The 19,207-nt window shown below is 52.2% G+C and overlaps 1 protein-coding gene across 2 annotated transcripts in view; it reads left to right on the plus strand.

The window, feature by feature from the left end:
- The window catches only part of EPB41L1 (erythrocyte membrane protein band 4.1 like 1), a 104,537-nt gene that overhangs the window by 51,607 nt on the left and 33,723 nt on the right, over positions 1–19,207 (plus strand). For both annotated transcript variants that reach the window (XM_044918899.1, XM_021689264.2), the window contains exons 2-12: positions 41–234; positions 1,288–1,452; positions 3,665–3,769; positions 4,343–4,385; positions 7,850–7,925; positions 10,680–10,898; positions 13,067–13,154; positions 14,244–14,396; positions 15,670–15,767; positions 16,018–16,193; positions 19,047–19,195. In XM_044918899.1, coding sequence (XP_044774834.1) covers positions 55–234; positions 1,288–1,452; positions 3,665–3,769; positions 4,343–4,385; positions 7,850–7,925; positions 10,680–10,898; positions 13,067–13,154; positions 14,244–14,396; positions 15,670–15,767; positions 16,018–16,193; positions 19,047–19,195 — 1,452 coding nt within the window. In that variant the 5' untranslated portion in view covers positions 41–54. The remainder of the gene's footprint in view (positions 1–40; positions 235–1,287; positions 1,453–3,664; positions 3,770–4,342; positions 4,386–7,849; positions 7,926–10,679; positions 10,899–13,066; positions 13,155–14,243; positions 14,397–15,669; positions 15,768–16,017; positions 16,194–19,046; positions 19,196–19,207) is intronic.

The raw sequence follows: 19,207 nt of genomic DNA on the forward strand, positions 1-19,207 counted from the left end.
CCCCCCCCCCCGTCATGTGCTCTCCTTCATGCTAATGCAGGCGTGCTGGTCACCATGACAACAGAGACAGGCCCCGATTCTGAGGTGAAGAAGGCTCAGGAGGAGGCCCCACAGCAGCCCGAGGCAGCCGCCGCTGCGACCACCCCTGTGACCCCCGCAGGCCACGGCGGCCACCTGGAGGCCAACTCCAATGAGAAGCACCCGCCCCAGCAGGACACTCGGCCTGCTGGACAGGTGTGTGCCTGAGAGCATGGGCATCCCTCTCCCTGCCCAGCCATCATCCAGGGCCAGTTCTTAGTGGGGAGGGAAGCCGGAAACAGATTTATTACTGACTCATTACATGCCGAGCTCTGTGCTGGGGGCATTGTGGTCACTTTCATATTTAATTCTCCCAAACCTACGGAGAGTGATATATATATATATATTTATATTTTAATTAAGTTAGCGCAATGCCCAGCGTGGGGCTTGAACTCACGACCCTGAGATCAAGAGTCACATGCTCTGCTGACTGAGCCAGCCAGGCGCCTCTATGAGAGTGATATTAATTTCCCCATTTTACACTTGGGGAAACAGCGGCTCAGCAGATGAAGTGAGTTACCCAAAGTCACATTGCTATCCAGTGACAGATGGAAATAAAATCTAGATCTGATTCCCAAAACCTGGTTCTTTCAACCTTATTTTCCTACCCCCTGAACCTGCCCATTCTAGCCTGGCAAACCCAGTATGACCCCAGAGCAAAATGCATCACCCTAAATTAGGGACAAGGGACTTGCTGAATCATCTAGCTGTCCAGTTCACACCTCCCTTCCTTCAGGACAGGCTGAGAGGGCGGGGACTTGGCCAAGGTCATTGAGGGCACTGGTGGCAGTTAGGACTAGCTGGCAGGGCTCTGACCTCCCTTCCCTCCATTAGATCAGTCCACCAGCTCTCCGCCTCATGCTAGACCAGTGACAGACCGATAAGGGGGAGGCCAGATGGATGCTCTGAGAACTCACATGCCACTTTGGGGAGCTAGGGCAGCTCTGGATGCTTCCTGCCTGCCGAGGCTGTCCCCCTGAAGAAGTGGCCCCTTCCATGAGCCCACCCTGTTGCACACAGAAGCTCTGGTTCTCCTCCTGTATATACCAACCGTAGACACCGGTCACCCTGGGGGTCGTGGAGGGCCGTGGCTCTCATTTTGGAGACCATCTTAGCCCCAGCTGCTGCATCCTTACTGGGTCTTCATTTGCTTGAAAGGCTGTGGTCTCAAGTTCACTGACCAGACTTTTCCCCCTGTTGGACCTACAGAGCCTAGACATGGAGGAGAAGGGGTATGGGGAGGCTGATGGCCTGTCAGAGAGGACCACGCCCAGCAGAGCCCAGAAATCACCCCAGAAGATTGCCAAGAAGTACAAGAGTGCCATCTGCCGAGTCACTCTGCTCGATGCCTCTGAGTACGAGTGTGAGGTGGAGGTAGGGAGCACCCCCCACCACAGGCCCGGTCCCCAGCCGACTGGCCCCAGAGCCAGGGCAGGCTTCTGTGTGCGCTCAGCCTGGGCCAAGCCAGAGAGCGTCCATTCTTCATGGAGGCCTGGACCGACTGCGGCATCCTGGAGAGATGAACTGGCGGCCCTCCTTTGTACAGATGGTGGCACTGAGGCCTGGAGAGGGCTGTTATGATTGCAAATGGAATTAGACGAGGCGCAGGGTTGGCGCCAGGAAAAGGTTTCTCAGGGGGGGCTGTACCTTGGCAAGGAGTCACCGTCCCAGGGCTGATCTCTAGCCCGGTAGGCCTTACGGACTGGGCTCTTCAGTCTCACCTAGCAGACGCTGGTGTTTCAACTAGAATTGTTTTTATGTTTTTATTGGGCGGAGAGAGGGGTCTTCCCTTGTGAAGGGAATGCCCCTGTCCAGGTCAGCAGGACAAACTGGTCACTTAAGGGTTTCATGGTATGGGTGTCCCCCCCCCCCACCAGGCATAGAGAGGAAGGACTCCGTCACCTGGGCCACATAGAGATCCCGTGGCATGATCCTGTCCCACCATGGGTAGCAGGGGCAGACACCTCCTGTCTGGGGTCAGCCCCCCCGGCCCCACATTTGCTGTCTCCCTTTCCTATATAGGCTAGGACTCCCACCCTAATTCTGAGCTCTCACTCATCCCCTTGGAGGGTCCATCCCGGTCTGGGCACCATTCCTGGCCCTCTCCATGTGTATGGAAGGGTCCAGAGGGTGGCCTTCCCTAAGAGTTATAGGAATCACCTCTCTCTCTCCCTGGTGCCCCTGCCCCACCCCCCCCCCCCCCCCCCCGGGCTTAAGGGGTATTGACTTTTTTTTGGGCCCTGGCGGTTTGGGCCCCTCTTCTCTGCAGAGTTGGGTTGGTTTTGTTTTTGTTTTTTTATTTTTTTTTTTGATTTTTTTAAATTAAATTAAATTAATTAATTTATTTGAGAGAGAGAGAATGAGAGAGAGCAAGCACATGAGAGGGGGGAGGGTCAGAGGGAGAAGCAGACTCCCCGCCGAGCAGGGACCCCGATGCGGGACCCGATCCAGGGACTCCAGGATCATGACCTGAGCCGAAGGCAGTCGCTTAACCAACTGAGCCACCCAGGCGCCCTGTTTTTGTTTTTTTAATGTCTGTTTCTTCTATAGAAGCATTTCAAGGTGAACATCTTGCCTACTCCTAGGCAAAAGGAAGGGATATCTGTTCTCTCCTACCCACACCAGCCCCAAGATGCTGTTGCAGCTTGCCCCAGGAGAGCGTAGAGGGTTTGGCTGAGGCCAGGTCCATTCTCTCTGAAGGACTCTTCCAGCCTCAGGAATCCCTTGGCTTCCCAAAGCTGCTCTCCACAGTTAGGCCTGGTCCTAGTCCCTGGTGACCGAGCCAGACCTTGCAGGAACCTCACCCTCTCTCTGGAGTCCCACCCTCTTTGGACAGTGACTGCTGCACATTCCCCCAGCCTGTGGTCCCCTTATTGGTGCTCATCTTCACACCTGTGGGTTTGGAGTACCTAGCCAGGTTCTGGGCTTTGTCCTTCCGAATCCTCAGGCCCACATGGTGGTTCAGAGAGGTACTGAGCCTGGTTTTCTGGGAGCGGTGGGAAAAGGTGGCTGTAATGTTGCTTCCAGCTGAGGCTCATCTAGGCCCCAGGAGCCCCTATAAAAACCTTACTTGCTGCCCAGGCAGGAGGTGGCACTCCAGGCTGGGCTGCCCTGGATTTCACTCAGACTTCGTGTAAGGGGAGGGCCAGGGAAGGAGACTCACACTGTGACCCTGAGTCCTGAGCCCTTCCCTTGTCCCCTGCCCACGTCCCTCATCTTTCAGGTGGCTTTTCTCTCCCTCTTACACTCAAGCTTAGACTTTTGGTTTTCTGCTTCCTGGGTCAAAATTAACCTCCTTCTCTTAATCTCTGTGAAGGAAGGGGAATCGGTCACCCCCCACCCCTCCTCCCCAAAGTAGGTTTAAGGTCTAGGAGGACCCCAGCAGGGCTTGGCAGAAGGCAGCTGGTGAGCTGGGCATTAGTGTCACCTAGGACCTGGTGGGGCTCGGAGAGCAGGGCGAGGTGGGTGGCAGGAGGGCTGAGATCCTCTTTAGACGCCCAGAGACTCTTGGGGGTTTCAGGTGGTCCCAGTGGAGCCCCCCCCGGAGTGTGTCTCAGCCTTACAGCCTCTCTGCTCCCCTCTTCAGAAACACGGCCGGGGCCAGGTGCTGTTTGACCTGGTCTGTGAGCACCTCAACCTCCTGGAGAAGGACTACTTCGGCCTGACCTTCTGTGACGCCGACAGCCAGAAGGTATCTGTGGTGGTGGACAGGGTTGGCAGGGGAGGCCTGCTGTTGGGGAGACCTCTTGTCTTAGGCCCCCCTAGTCCTGACTGCATCCCACGCCTTCCGTCGGTCCTCAGATCCTCATTAGGCACCTTCTGTTTGCACATAGCCAAGGTTCAGCCAGCCCTATCTGTCTCAGTTCTCTGTCTCTACCCCTCCCACCTAGACCTTTCTTGGCGACCTGCCAGTCACCCCCCAGATGGGTGTCTGGAGAGCCACAGCCTGGCTTCCTGCGGGAACTGAGACACTTACTGAGACACAAACCCTGTCTGGGTTTCCTCCTTCCCACTGGTCCCACTGCAGCTGCCCACCCAGCTGCCTCAGGGCGGTGCCAGCCCCAGGCCCAGGGGCCCAAACCCTGTGGGGAATCCTGGCCTCGGTCCCTCCCCTCCCAGCTCCAAAGGGCCTGGACAGCTCAGCCTGAGAAGGGTGTTCCCCGCCAGGGGCTGTTGACAGGCTATTTCGGGATGTCTCTGTCTCATAGCCCTATCTGGCCCTCTCCTCCATCTTCCCTCTAAAGAACCCTGTCTTCTCTTTCAGAACTGGCTGGACCCCTCCAAGGAAATCAAGAAGCAGATCCGGAGTGAGTGGCCTGTTGTGGTTGGGAATGTTGTGGAAGGGAGGGTGGGGGCTCCAGGCTGCAGGAGCCCCAGTTATGCTCTTCCCTCTTCCTTGGGAAGTGCATTCGGACCCATGAGTTCACTTGCTCTGCACAGCAGATCTGGGGGAAGGCAGGGCATTGTCTTCTAAATGAAAACCTGAAGGAGGGACAAGAGAAATGACCATCTAGAGTCACATAGCAGGTTAGCAGAGGAATCGTAGATGCATTCAGGATGGCAGCTCTAGAAGGGACCTGCAGAATCATCTAGGACAAGGGGACATATTGATGGCCTGCAGACAGCCTCCTTCCAGTCCAATGGGTGTAGACTTCTGTGATCGGTGACCCTTGACTCGGCTCGGAATCCTCTTCCGTACAGCGCTGCAGACCACTGCCCATGGATAGGAGTTAACATGTTAGGGAAAAGCAAGGCATGTGCTGGTCTGAGTCATCTTCTCTATTTAACGATGGGGTGACTGTAGGCCCAGAGAGAGGCGGTTGCTTACCTAAAGTCACAGAGTGAACTATTGGCCAAGCCAGATCTTTAGCCTTGGCCTCCCAACACCATCCTGCTCTCTTTTCAAGGCCTGGAGTGAAGAGACAACCTGTCCTTTCTGGCCCAGAGAGGAAAGGCATATTGCGAGGGGTGGAGCAGCCTTCTAATGGCAGAAGGGGGGAGGTAGGTGGCCTGAGCCAGGGGGCATATAGTGGGTGGAGACCTGGAGCCTAGAAGCAGACATGCCTCCACTGGGAGCCCCTCCCCCTTGGCTGTGCTTGGACTCCCTGGTCCCCGGGGCTGGAAAGCAGAGCCTGTTGCCATGACAACAGGCAGCTGGGCCCAGGGATGCTAGCTGACTCTCCGGGAGGGGCTGGAGGGATTCTTCCTGGAGGCTCCTGTCAGTTGAAGACAAAGAGGCAGGCACACAGACAGAGCCCGCTCCTCTGGGCCTGACAGGGTCCTAGGCCTGGGCTTCGGGCTGTCCCTAGGAGTCGCGGCCCAGCTGGGAGGCCCGCCTCTCATGCCTGAAAGAATTGGAACACATACAGGCAGCTGAGTGTGCAGTTTGAGGAGGACTGGGAGTTTGGGAAGGAGAAGCAGACAGCAGAATCCTTGGAGCTCAGCCTCTTTCCCCAGAGCAGGGAGTTGGTCCCCCATCTCTGCGGCCCCGGCCAGCACAGCCCGGGCGCAGGGAATGGTTGCTGCTTGTGGCCACCTCCACTCACGGAGGAGCAGGCCTGCCCCCTTCAGCAGAGCCACAGTCTCCGTCCCTACCCCTGGGACTTCTACCCATTCATCTTTGTTCTGCCTTCTGGGGCCCTATGGAACAATTTTTTTTTTTAAGATTTTATTTTTAAGTAATCTCTACACCCAGCGTGGGGCTCAAACCCACAGCCCCGAGATCCAGAGTCACATGTTTCACTGACTGAGCCAGCCGGCCACCCCACCATTGTTTGCTCCTTTCTTTGTGACAGCCCCTCAGCCTCCTGAAGGAGGCGCCACCCTGTGCCCTGGACTTCAGAGCTGGGTCTGTTTTCTCCCAAATCTCGGTGCCCATCACGAGGGCACTGGGGGCACCTCTCTGGGCTCCTGCTTCTCGTTGGCAAGTAGATTAGTGATCCATCCCTCACAAGGCGAGGGTGCCAGTTATGTGTGGACAGCACCGGGCACATAGTAGGTGCTTTCCTGAGGTAGTCTGGTGTGATGGTTGAAGGACAGACACGGGAGCCAGACTGCCTGGATTTGAATCCGGACTCCAAGACTACTTACCTTTAGGGTGGTTGTGCAGGCTAAGTGAGCTGTTCTGTGTACAGCACCTAGAATGGTGCCTACGCATAGCAGCGCCCGGTACATATTATCTATTACTATTATTATTACTGCTGCTACTACTCCTGAGACAAAGATTGTTCTCTTTGAGGCTGCCTTTTCCAAGGAGTCAGCTGTGGTCAGGAGCCTGGGTTCTGGGGTCAGATGACCAGAGGTTACATCCCCATTCTCCACCGCTGACTAGCTCAGCGATCCCAGGAGGGTGACTTACCCCCTCCGAATCTTCATCTATAAAAGGAAAGGTTTACCTCAGGATCATCATGAAGATCAGACTCCTCCATGTGCACATAAAGTTCCTAGCAAGTGCAATGACCAGCATCTAGTAAGTGCTAGAGATGCTACAGCTGTATGGGGAAGGTGGTGATGACCATAGGGACAAGGATGGTAGTGACCGCATGGCCTCCAGCCCTTGGTGACCATGGTCCTGCCCTGGCTGGGCCTTGCAGAGCCCCAGGGGTGGTCTGCCCATTGTTCTAGATTGCAGCCTTTCCCCAAGGCCTCCTCTCTCTCATGTGGTCATCCCTTCTCTTGGCTTGCGGAGCTTGTTTCCAGCTAAAGCCCCAACCTTTATTTCTCTCTGTACCTACATGTGTACCCTTGATTGTTTGTATCTCAGGGTGAGGTAAACATTTATCCCTGTGAAATACCCTTTGCTACTTTCCACTCATTACATTTGCCTTTTAGGTCTTGCTTATAACCCCATTCTGCCATCTGAGATGGAGCCGACCCCACATAGGGCAGAGTCTTACCAAGGGTGTTCCTAGGAACCATAATCTGGCAGGATGCCCCATGAGAAATGGACACAGCAGGTCAAATAAGTTTGGGAAACCCCTGACTATTTGCATGTCCCCTTTAGAGGGGTGCAGTTTGCAAAGGCATGGTGGGGGCTTTGAGAAGTACAAAGTTAGGGAACCCATTTATTTATTTATTTATTTATTTTCAGATTTGTTTATTTTAGAGGGGGGAGAGGCAGAGAGAGAGGGAGAGAGAGAATCTCAAGCAGATTCCCCACTGAGCATGGAGTCTGACGTGGGGCTCAATCCCAGGGCCCTGAAATCATGACCTGAGCTGAAACCAAGAGCCAGACACTCAGCTGACTGAGTCACCCAGGGACCCCAGGGAACCCACTGAATGTGACTTGTTTTCTTTCCATGAACATCCCGTGGCATAGACTTTGGTGTGGAGGAGGGAGCACGAGCTCTGGAGCCAGGAGGCTGGGGTCTGAACCCCAGCATTGCTGCTTCCTAGCTGAGTGATCTTGGTCTGGCCACTTTACGGCCTGGGCCTCAGTGTCCTCATTTGCAAAATGGGGATGATCATCAGACTTACTCATAGGGTTGTTGCAAGGTTTACTGAAGTGATGTTCGTGATGACGAGTAGGCCTGGCATGCACCACTGTTTTTCTTTCTTTCCACCTTCCTTCCCGTTGCTATGTCACAAGTCTTTCAACTTTCACAGTCTTCTCATCTTTCAAGTGGGAATATTATTTCAGGCTTCCTGACTGGATTGTCCTGGAATTACAGATATGAGAAAACCCTGAGGAATTGCCCATGGGATGGTGCATCCGGGCCACCCACTGGGGTGATGGGGCTTCTCTGATTGTTCCCCTATTTACTCCTCTCAGGCAGCCCTTGGAATTTTGCCTTCACAGTCAAGTTCTACCCCCCTGACCCTGCCCAGCTGACAGAAGACATCACAAGGTGAGGGCTGTGGAGGGGGCGTGGGCGTGCTGGCCATGTGACTAGGAATGAGGACACCTGGGCCTGGTAGGCACGGGGCAGTACGTGAGGACAGTTGCAAACTCAGATGCCCAGCGAGGCCAGGCAGACAGCATCGACAAAGGAAGCTGACTCAGCGCAAGAGGAGGTGGCGCAAACACAGCGGTCAGTGACAGCTGACCCTCCCCTTCGGAGAGGGGAGGCGTCCCAGGCAGCATCGGGACCCATTTCATTGATTGGAATTGAAATTCAAGAGGACACGCGCCACCTCAAACAATTGCCGTTCGGCTCCAGCCATCCCTGCTATGTGGGAACTGGGCCCCTTGTTGAAGTGAAGCGAGAGATTTGACAGTAAAATCCACAATTTTTAAATATGGGCAACTAATTCAGACTTTTTAAGAACATGGTGGAGGCCATCTCTGGTTGGGACAAGCCAAACACGTCACGTTCTGAGAGGAGCACCATTTTACTTAGGGGATAAGGAGGGAGTAGAGCGCAGACGCCTTTGCAGGGAGGAATTTGGTCCCACATGCTGCCCTGGGTACCTGACAGGCATGTAAGGGTCAAATTAGACCGTAACCCCCTGGCCCCCCATGGAGGCAAGCCTGGGCTGCTGGGATGAACATGGATTGTGTGTACAATCTCATTGTGCCTCAGGGCCAGTAAATAACGTGGCTTGAAGGGTGGAAGGGGTGCAAAGCATTCTCGAGAATGAGAACTTCTATGGGGCTCATCCTGCCTCTGGAATCAGAGCAGGGAGAGGCCCTTCTCTTTATCTAAGCCCCTTCCAAAGAGAGAGTCTCACTTCATGATATCCGGGGGCTGTGTCATCCATGTGCGGGGCCCTACATGCCACCAACAATAAGATGTGGGCTTGGAGTTATTCCTGCAGCAGGGGAAGGGCTCCTAAGCCAGCCTCTCTCTCTCCTGTTGGGTCCCTCCTGAATGTTGGCTGCCTTTTTGCCACGCAACGGGCCGCAGTCACGATGCCGACTCTGGCCTTGGGGGATAATACGGATGTCCATGGGATAGATCAGACCTGAAGCCTTGGCCTCATTAGCCCTGCTCTAACCCCTAGGGTCATCTTGGATCCAAGATTCAGCAACAGGGTCTCAACTTCCTTTCCAGGAGCGCTGAGAGCTGTAGACCGGCTTAATCCCCATCCCTCTGGTCTTACCCACTGGTATCTCTCCTCTTTGTGCTAGACCCTGGGCATTGGGCTTCTAGGGACACAGGAGGGAAATCAGCCCTGCTTAGCATGGATGACCTCAGGGAAGGGGGTGGTAGTAGCAGCTGATTTAGTCGAAAATATCCAGGCCCCAAATAAACTGGTCAGAATGACAAATTGATTGAAATGAAATATTGGTCAGGGTGTTTGGCAGTGATTTTCGAATTTTTAGACTTGAACAAGATGCCCTTAAGCCCACACTTGGTGCCCATGATGTTTGAGCCGCACTGATTCTGAGCCTAAGCCTTCGGCCTGAGCACGCACTGAGGCCGCACGTACTTTTTGCCAGAGCTTCATGTCATGCAGTACTAAAAATTATACTGAGTAAAAAGCACTTAAAAGGAAAAGAAATAGGCAATTGGAAACAATGGTGAAACATGGCAAAATGGGCAGGGAGGCATCACTGGCTGAGGATGAACTGAAACTTTTTTTTTTAATGCAGTAACCGAAAAAGCAATTAAAAAATGGTTTAAAATGGATCTAAAAATTATAAAATCATCCAAGTGTGCATAAAGTTATAAAAAATAATATCCTTGTGGTTGGAGATGTTTCTTTTTTTTTTTTTTTAAGATTTTATCTATTTATTTGACAGAGAGAGACACAGCGAGAGAGGGAACCAAGCAGGGGGAGTGGGAGAGGGAGAGGCAGGTTCCCGCGGAGCAGGGAGCCCGACGCGGGGCTCGATCCCAGGACCCTGGGATCATGACCTGAGCCGAAGGCAGACGCTTAACGACTGAGCCACCCAGGCTCCCCTGGAGATGTTTCTTTTAAAGCAATTTGTTTTTAGACAATTCACTTAGAGCTGGAGGCAAAATTAAAAGGTTTTGAGAAAACATTGGTGGCCAGGTTTGTCCTCACTGTGGAATGTGGTGCAGAAGTTAAAATGAATGAGGTCAAGTTGTTTGTGCTGATATGGAAGGGCACTAGGTGCATGAAAAAGCAAGCTGGAGAGTAAGATGTACCATTGATCCTGTGTACATGTTAAAAACACCCACGAATCAAAACACATGCATTTCTGTACCATGGGGGAAAAAAGGTCAAAACACCACCTGGATAATAGGGGTGACCTCTAGGAGAGGAGACTCGGGCTGAGAATGGACGTTGAGAGGAAATTTAGAATCACCTCTAAATAACGTTTGCATTTGTTCCACAATAAGAATATAATTAATTGTATGATTAAAAATACATGACATTAAAAAAAATGGCTAACCAGCAAAGTAGTCCTACTTAGCTTGAAAATGAGTTAGAAATTTCAAATGTTCCCACAGTAGGAAAAATCCCTCAAAGTTAGAAATTAACAAAATGCTGAAAGGCAGGTGGAATGGGACAAAACCGTCTTTTGGACACACCCAAATCATCAACACCTGAAATGACAGTGTCAGGAACGTTCCTATTCTACTGAGCTGAGTGTTGGTGGTTTGGTTCTGATGGATGGGTGGGCAGCGGTGCTGGGGGCATCTAGGGAGGGAGTGGGGCCCGTGCCCATGGCCACTCTCCCCTCTCTCCAGATACTACCTGTGCCTGCAGCTGAGGGCGGACATCATCACGGGCCGGCTGCCATGCTCCTTTGTCACACATGCCCTGCTGGGTTCCTACGCCGTGCAGGCGGAGCTGGGCGACTATGACGCCGAGGAGCACGTAGGCAACTATGTCAGCGAGCTCCGCTTCGCCCCCAACCAGACCCGGGAACTGGAGGAGAGGATCATGGAACTGCACAAGACGTACAGGTGAGGGGCCTCCGCTGGCTTCTCAGCCGTCGACTAGGGCCCCAGGTGCTGGGCTGTAAGTCCCCCACCTGACTCTGGCCCTGACCGGACCAGAGGTGCATCTGAGAGCCAATCATCTCAGCCCACTGGGTCTCTATCAAATGGGAATGGTAGTCACTAGCTGTCTCGGTCTTGGTGTAAAACTCAAAAGTTTGCCCTCTGCAGCCGGACTGCCTGGGTTCACATTCTTGGCTCTGCCACTTTCTAACCAGGGGATCTGGGCGGGTCATTTCAGTTCCTCATCTGTTCAGTGTAGGAGCTAATAGAACCTGCCTTGGCACTGTTGGGGGCTACATGGCACATAGTACAGAGACACCACGTATTTATTGTTGCTCTGTGATCTTGGGGGTTGAATAGTTGATTGTGCAACAGAAAGCGCCTTATTCTCGGAGTTAGAAGATAACTAACCTGATGGGTCATCATAGGGCTGACTATTTAACTTATCAGCCCCATTTTTCACTTGCACGTGGTCGGATTTAGATGATCTGTCTGTCTCAGCTGTTGGTATTCGGGGCAGGAGAATTCATTGTGCGGGATGTTTGGCTCCAGGCATTAAATGCCCTAACACCCTCTCAGTCATCGTAATAACCAAAATGCCCCCTCCCCCATTCCCAAATGCCACTGTGAGGTTGGTACCATCCCTGGGTGGGGGTGGGGGGGGTTCCCCTGGAACTAAATGGTCTCTAGGATCCCTTCAAGTGGGAAGTGCTTTGGGCTCTGAGTCCAGGGTCGTTATGGGCACCCAACTGACCAATGATGTGAAGTGCGTCACAAGCTGTAAAGTGTGTGCATGTGAGGGGGTGGGTATGGTGAAGTTATCTCATCGCTAATGAGGATGGGAGGCCTGAGGGGGGTTGGGTCTGGGGAGGAAGCTGAGGGCCAGATGTGGAGGGATCGTGTACAGGGGGAAGAGAACCTGCTGGGGTGTGACAGAATGCTAGGTCCCCAGGGGCAAGTGTGTCCCTCAGAGACTCTGCACACCAACTCTGACTGGTTAGCAGCGGCTGTTGTCGTTCTGTGTTGAGCAGGACATTGAAACCATTCGGCTGGTTAGCACTGTCGGCCGGGGCTCAGGAATAGGGAGGGATGGCCCACCTGCCGTCTGTATGCTGTCCCTGCCATAGGTAGCAAGATGTGGGAGGGATTTGCAAGAGTCCTAATAACTCAGAGAAAGAAGCTCGTATATGGGTGGAGAAAGGCAATGGCCATCCCTTTAGCTTTTACAGCTCTTTTGACACTGAAAGCACATGGACACCTAGTGTCCAGGCATCTTCTGCGGCCGCTCACGGAGGCAGACAGAGCAGAGGACCCCAAGGCCCAGGGGGTATGACACAGATGTAAGGGAAGAGGTTGGGAAGGAGCACATACTCTGGAGCCACGTTGTCTGGATTCAAGTCCCGACTCTGCTCCTGAATAGTTGTGTGGCCTGAGACGAGTCATTCAGCCACTCCATGCTGGTTTCTCTATAAAGTGGGAATAATGAGGACACCGACCTTATACCGACCTCACTGTTACGAGGATTCGGTGAGTTCATGCCCGTGAAGGGTTTGGAACTGTGACCAGCACATCATGCTCACTAAATGTTTGCTGTGGCTTAAATGGAAGATGTACGGTTCCCCGGCAGCCGAAACAAAGAAGGAACTTGATGAATTACGTAACTCTCTTGTCAGAAAGGAGAATGTGCACCTGCTCCTCGGGGGGGGGATTAAGTGGTTTCTGATAGAAAATTCTGAGAGGAGTGTCTTACGTGGGTGATCATTTCGGAGCCCCTGGGTGATTGTAACAAACCATGGCTTCCACGACGGCTTTGCAGCCGCAGAGAATTAGAATCTATGGCTCACATTGAATTCTGTGGCAGAATGAAGCAGAAATTCCGGCTCCCAGCTCATCCCTTAAATACTTCCCGGAGGAGACAGGACTGGACCTGAGCTTTGACACCAGAAGGGGGTTGGGTGGATGGAAGCGAGGGCTGAGAGCAGAGGGGAGGGACTGCGAGAGGCCTAGCCATATGCCTACTCCAGAACGTTTGCCTTCCTAGAATTACAGGTTCTGATCATGGCCACCTTCGGCCAGCAGGTCTTAGGCCTGGGCCTTTTCATGGCTGCCTGTGATCATGTTCTTTCCTTTAGGGGCATGACTCCAGGAGAAGCAGAAATCCACTTCTTAGAGAACGCCAAGAAGCTTTCCATGTATGGAGTAGACCTGCACCATGCTAAGGTACTGCTGGGCCCCGGAGTCCCCCTAGCATCTGGGGGCGGGGGGTGTCCCTTGTGCTTCAGAGGGCTTGGTGCGCCAGACCCTGTGTTCCCTCCAGCCTGAAGCCTTTTATAGTCATATTTCTCATTCCTCAAAGTTCTATCACCCTTTATCTTCCCATAATCTTTATAACTTTTCTATATTCATATTATATTATGAAGCTGTTTGTACCACCACCAGATTGGGAGCATCACGAGGGAAAGACACAGGCTTTATTTATTTATTTATTTTTACCATGATGTAATTTTATTTATTTAGTTTGTAAACCAAGTTTTTTGATACTTAAATTCAATTAATTAACATACAGTGTATTATTAGTTTCAGAGGTAGAGTTCAGTGATTCGTCAGTCTTACACAACACCCAGTGCTCATCACATCACGTCTCCTCCTTAATGTCCATCACCCAGTTCCCCCGTCCCTCCACCCCTCTCCCCTCCAGCAACCCTCAGTTTGTTCCCTATGATTAAGAGTCTCTTATGGTTTGTTTCCCTCTCTGATTTCATCTTGTTTTATTTTTCCCTCCCTTCCCCTATGATCCTCCATTTTGTTTCTTAAATTCCACATATGAGTGAGATCATTTGGTAATTGTCTTTCTCTGATTGACTTATTTTGCTTAGCATAATACCCTCTAGTTCAATCCATGTCGTTGCAAATGGCAAGATCTCATTTTTTCTGATGGCTGAGTAGTATTCCGTTGTACATGTATACACCGCATCTTTATCCATTCATCAAGACATAGGCTTCAATTTATTTCTGTATCCTTAGCACATAGCACATGGCCTAGCACCACCACATAGGTGCCACTAAATGTCGGTGAATCAGTGATTGAGTGATTGACAGAATGATCAAATGAGGAACGGGGTGAACGGCTGATAAAATGAATGAGTGAATGGCTGAATGACTGTGTGAGATTGGTCAGGGGCCTCCCCAGCATGCAGGCTCTGACCCTGATCGTGAGGGCTCATCAGAAGCAGAGCTCAGGGAGGAGTTTTGGGGTGCGTGGCAGGCATGGACCCCAGGCCTGCCATTCGATGGTGTCTTCTCATGCAGGACTCCGAGGGCATCGACATTATGTTAGGAGTCTGTGCCAATGGCCTGCTCATCTACCGGGACCGGCTGAGAATCAACCGCTTCGCCTGGCCCAAGATTCTCAAGATCTCCTATAAGAGGAGTAACTTTTATATCAAGATCCGGCCTGGGGAGGTGAGCCTGCCTTGGGAACCCCTCCTTCTCACTGGAATTGGCTAGAACGGAGAGGATCCTGACTGCTGAGCCTGGGTTCTTTCCTACTTAGGATACATGGAGAGCATTGCTAGGGTACTGGGTAAGGCTGGGGCTCTCTACATAGACTTCATGCCTTAGGTATGTGCCTGCACACAGACAACACACGCACACACACACACACACACGTGCAGCATACACAGACACACACACGGGAGCACACGTATAAAGATAACCACATACATTCAGGTTACACAGATCAGTGAATACCTGTCCATCCATGTCAATTTATCTGCTCACATGTAGTATTCAAGTATGTACACATGCCAAAACACACGACCACACACACAAACGTGTATGTCCAGCCTCCACATCTCACCCATCAAAAAGTCCATTGGTTTGTACCTCTAGAATAAATGCAAACCCATCTGCTTCTGTCTTTCTCCATTGTCCCAGCCACCAGCTGCCACCATCTCTCACCTGCATCTCTACAAGGTGCCTCTCCCTGGTCCCCCTGCCTCCATGGTCATGTCAGGCCATTTTTCTCATAACTGCTAAGGAGAGCTTAAAAGTCCCCTCCATCAGATCACCGTCCCCCATTCCCACTCCTGCCTTAACCCTTTCAAGAGCTGTCTGGCTCGTGGGCTACTGTCTGAACCCCACATGTGGCCGGCTACGTCTCCCACGTATCTCTGCCCACCCCCTCCACACTGTGCTTCAGCCCTTTTGGCCTTCACTGACTTCCTAGGATGAGCCGAGCTCTTTCCTGCCTCCAGCTTTTTGCTTTTGATGTTCCCTCTACCTGAAATTCTCTTCCCTGCCTTCTCACATAGCTGGTTCCTTTCCCATCCTTCAGATGTCTGCCCAGAGATCACCTGTTAGAGGGCATCCCCTGATCACCCTTTCTAAGATCCTGACCCCTGCACCTGCCCAGGTACTCTGTCACATCACACGTCTCTGTTCATTCCCTTCATGCCCCCTTATCAGTGTCTGAAATGATCTTGTTTACTAATTTATTATCAGAGCACCCCTTCCCTGTCCCGGAGAATCTTCCGTCTTGGTCACCATGGTGTCTCTGTTGCTTAGCACTGGACCTGTCACAGAGTAAGGACTCAGTCCACTTTATTGAATAAATGAATGAATAAATGAATAAACAGGCCAGAGTCGCACACGCCTGAGAAGAGGTTCAGAAAGGATGGACCAGGGGCGAGAGAGCCCAGGCCTAGCTTCTAACCCACCCTCCTTGGTTTTGCAGTATGAGCAGTTTGAGAGCACAATTGGCTTTAAGCTCCCAAACCACCGGTCAGCCAAGAGACTGTGGAAGGTCTGCATAGAGCACCACACGTTCTTCCGGTGAGCCTGCCCCTGGGGTGGGGTCACGGGGCGTGCGCAGAGGCCATGAGTGTACACGTATGCTCCGGGAGGGGGGAAGCAGGAGAAGGAGCTAGGAGGGAGGGACTCCAGGAAAGCCCCCCTCCCCAAGTCTCTCCCTTTGTGGGTCACTTCGAGTTGTAGCTGGTGGGACAGTGGGCTGAAAGGCCAGCTGTGGTCCAGCCTTGGGCCCGGCAACGTAGGTCTAATCCCCCTCCTCCCTCCACTGCAGGCTGGTGTCGCCCGAGCCCCCGCCCAAGGGCTTCCTGGTGATGGGCTCCAAGTTCCGATATAGTGGGAGGACCCAGGCGCAAACCCGCCAGGCCAGCGCCCTCATTGACCGGCCCGCACCCTTCTTTGAGCGTTCCTCCAGCAAACGGTACACCATGTCCCGCAGCCTTGATGGAGGTATGCCCCAAATTGGAGGTGTGAGGGAAGGGTGGTGTTTAGAGGGAAGTGGGGGCATACCAGCTTCCCCGGGATGAGCGCCGGGAAAGTGGTGGGCACCTCACCAGTTGATTTGCACCAGGCCCAGTGGCCCAGGAGCACTGTTGCCCCCAGGCCGCTCTTGATGGTCTCGCCCAGCCTACGGCATCACTCCCACTGGAACGTGACATCGCCGCTGTCTGCACTTCCTGCAACTTCCCTGAGTCGTGGGCTCTTGGGGTCCCGCGTTCAGCCATACGGGTTTCTGGGCCCCCCCGCCCCTGCCCACGATGCTCAGTGATTCACAGATTTCAGGACAGTGGCATAATGGCGACTGCAGTGTGGAGCTGGGGATACCTTTCCCGACCGAGGCTGAGGCGTTTGGTTGTCCCCGGTCATCCTTTTGGTTCCGGTGAACTGATTGACATCCAACCGCATGCTGCTCTCCACGGCCCTCATTCCTGCTGGGCTGACAGGTGTCCTTCATATCAATGAGAATTGGCCCTACACTGTCCTGCATCCAGCCAACCAGGGCTTCTCAAAACATGGTCCGCAGAATCACCTGTGCGCTGGTTAAACACAAAGATGCCCAGGCCTGCATCAGCACTCAGGGCCCCGGACTCTCCCCGGACTGTGCACATTGGAGTTAGTAGGAGAGGTTCAGAAGCCACATGGGCATTAGGGAGATTCAGTTCGGCGGATCTGAGTTCAAATCCCAGCCATCATACTCCCCAGCTTCTCTGCAGACCAGGAAGTGGTCCATAAATATCCATACATGAATGGATGGGGGGTCTTGAGCAGCTGAACTTCCCCTCTACCTGTTTGTTCTTCTGCAAAATAAATAATGCCAATTTTGCTGTGTTACAGAGAGAACCAGACATGATAACACCCAGAACAGTTCCTGGCACATAGAAGGACTTTAATAAATTATACCCAATAATAGTTTATTATTGCTTTTAGGTTTGTAGGGGGTAGCTTAAGGAAAGAGGTGGGGACTTGTGTGGGGGAACAGTGGATACTCCCAGAACACATGGGGGCAGGCCTCTAGGCAAGTTAATTCTGCCCAACAAATATTTTCTGAGTGTTAGAATAAGTATGGCCCTTTCCTTTAAGGAGCTCATAGAATGGTAGGTTTGTAAGCATTTAAGGTGATTCAAGCCATGGGAGAAGTGGGTACTGAATACAGAGCAGCCATGAGGAGAGAGAGATTAATTCTGTCTAGGAGGGGCAGAAAGGGCTTTGCAGAGAAGGTGACAACTGGACAGGGTTTTGAAGGATACGTAGGAGTTTTCCAGGTGATCAGGAGAGTCTGATACTTTTCCTGCAGTATGAAGGTGAGACCTGTCCCAGGATTCCTTGACTATGTTGAGAAGACATGCAGTTTTGCAAAGGTCCATTTGAGGCTGAGGAAGCTCTTTATTCTCCTTGAGTGGGCACAGGGCTGAGAACTAAGATTTATGCGAAGGGAAAGTACAGTCTCTCTATTCTCCCCTGTAGCTTCCATTACTATGCCAGGGCCTAAACGAAGCCCAGGTTGTGCAGGGTAGCAAAGATTGGTCTAGAGCTGGCAAGGCTCATCCAGGGAGAAACAGAAGCCTGGACTCTAAACCAGGAGACCTGGGTCTTTGTCCTGATTCACCGAAAGGTCGTCAGTGGGACCTTCCCCCTCTCAGAGTCTCAATTTATCCTTTGTAAAATGAGGATAAGGATTCCCATTCTAGCCATCAACACAGAGGATTGCGTGGATCAAATGAAATAATGTGCATAAAAGGGCACTTTGTGGAGTGAATATATATGAATAGAAAGGCTAATTATTCTCTTTTAATCTAGGCCAATCCTAAGGATAATCTGTGCTCTGGTCATTTTCTGTGTTTTCCAGCCATTTTTTCCCACCAAGACATAATCCATGGGCATAGGCTGGGTTGTGCCCAGTGCTTAGGGTAAAGCCTGTCATTGCATCCCTTTCTCTCCTATTCAGAAAAGTACTTTGGAATGCCAGTGAGTGAGAAGGATGTCCGGAGTCCCCTTGAACTTTCCCTGATTTATTTATTTATTTATTTATTTATTTATTAAAGATTTTTATTTATTTATTTGAGAGAGAGAGAATGAGAGAGAGCAAGCACATGAGAGGGGGGAGGGTCAGAGGGAGAAGCAGACTCCCCGCCGAGCAGGGAGCCCGATGCGGGACTCGATTCAGGGACTCCAGGATCATGACCTGAGCCGAAGGCAGTCGCTTAACCAACTGAGCCACCCAGGCGCCCGAACTTTCCCTGATTTATAAAGGGGCTAAATTATTTGCAGATCTCAGAACTTTAGCTTTCACTGGTAAAGGCTAATCTCACAATAACTCTGTACTGCCACATAATGGTCAAGCAAGTATTCTGTCACAACCACCACAACAAAAACATCACACTTGTGGACCAGCATTGATTGAATTGGCTTGCTCTGTGCCGGTCTCTCTTCTAAGTATTTACACGCATGAGCTTATTCATTCCTCCCCCAGCTGTCTGAAGTAGGTATTGTTTATAGATGAGGACACTGAGACCCAGAGAGATTGTGTAACTTACCCAAGGTCACACAGCCAAGAAGCGATGGATTTGAGATTTGAACCTGGGCACTGGTGCTGTAGAAGTCAGGAGTGGGGGCCGGGGCTGGGAGGTGGCTCTTTGTGACCTGGACAAGTCTGCCTCCCCTCTCTGTGTGCTGGCTCCTTATCCCCAACGTGTTGGGGCTGCTCCACTCCAACCATGGTTGGGCAGGTGGCAGGACTGGCTCCCTGTCCGTCCCCCTGGGGGAGGTCTCACACGGCCACCCGGCCATCTCTGCCCATTTTAGCAGAGTTCTCCCGCCCGGCCTCGGTTAGTGAGAACCATGACACGGGACCTGACGGTGACAAGCAGGAGGAGGATGGCGAGTCTGGGGGTAGGCGTTCAGAGGCTGAGGAAGGAGAGGTCAGGACCCCCACCAAGATCAAGGAGCTAAAGGTAGGAGCCTGG

This window comes from Neomonachus schauinslandi, chromosome 10, assembly GCF_002201575.2.
Source record: "Neomonachus schauinslandi chromosome 10, ASM220157v2, whole genome shotgun sequence".
Taxonomy (NCBI): Eukaryota; Metazoa; Chordata; class Mammalia; order Carnivora; family Phocidae; genus Neomonachus; species Neomonachus schauinslandi.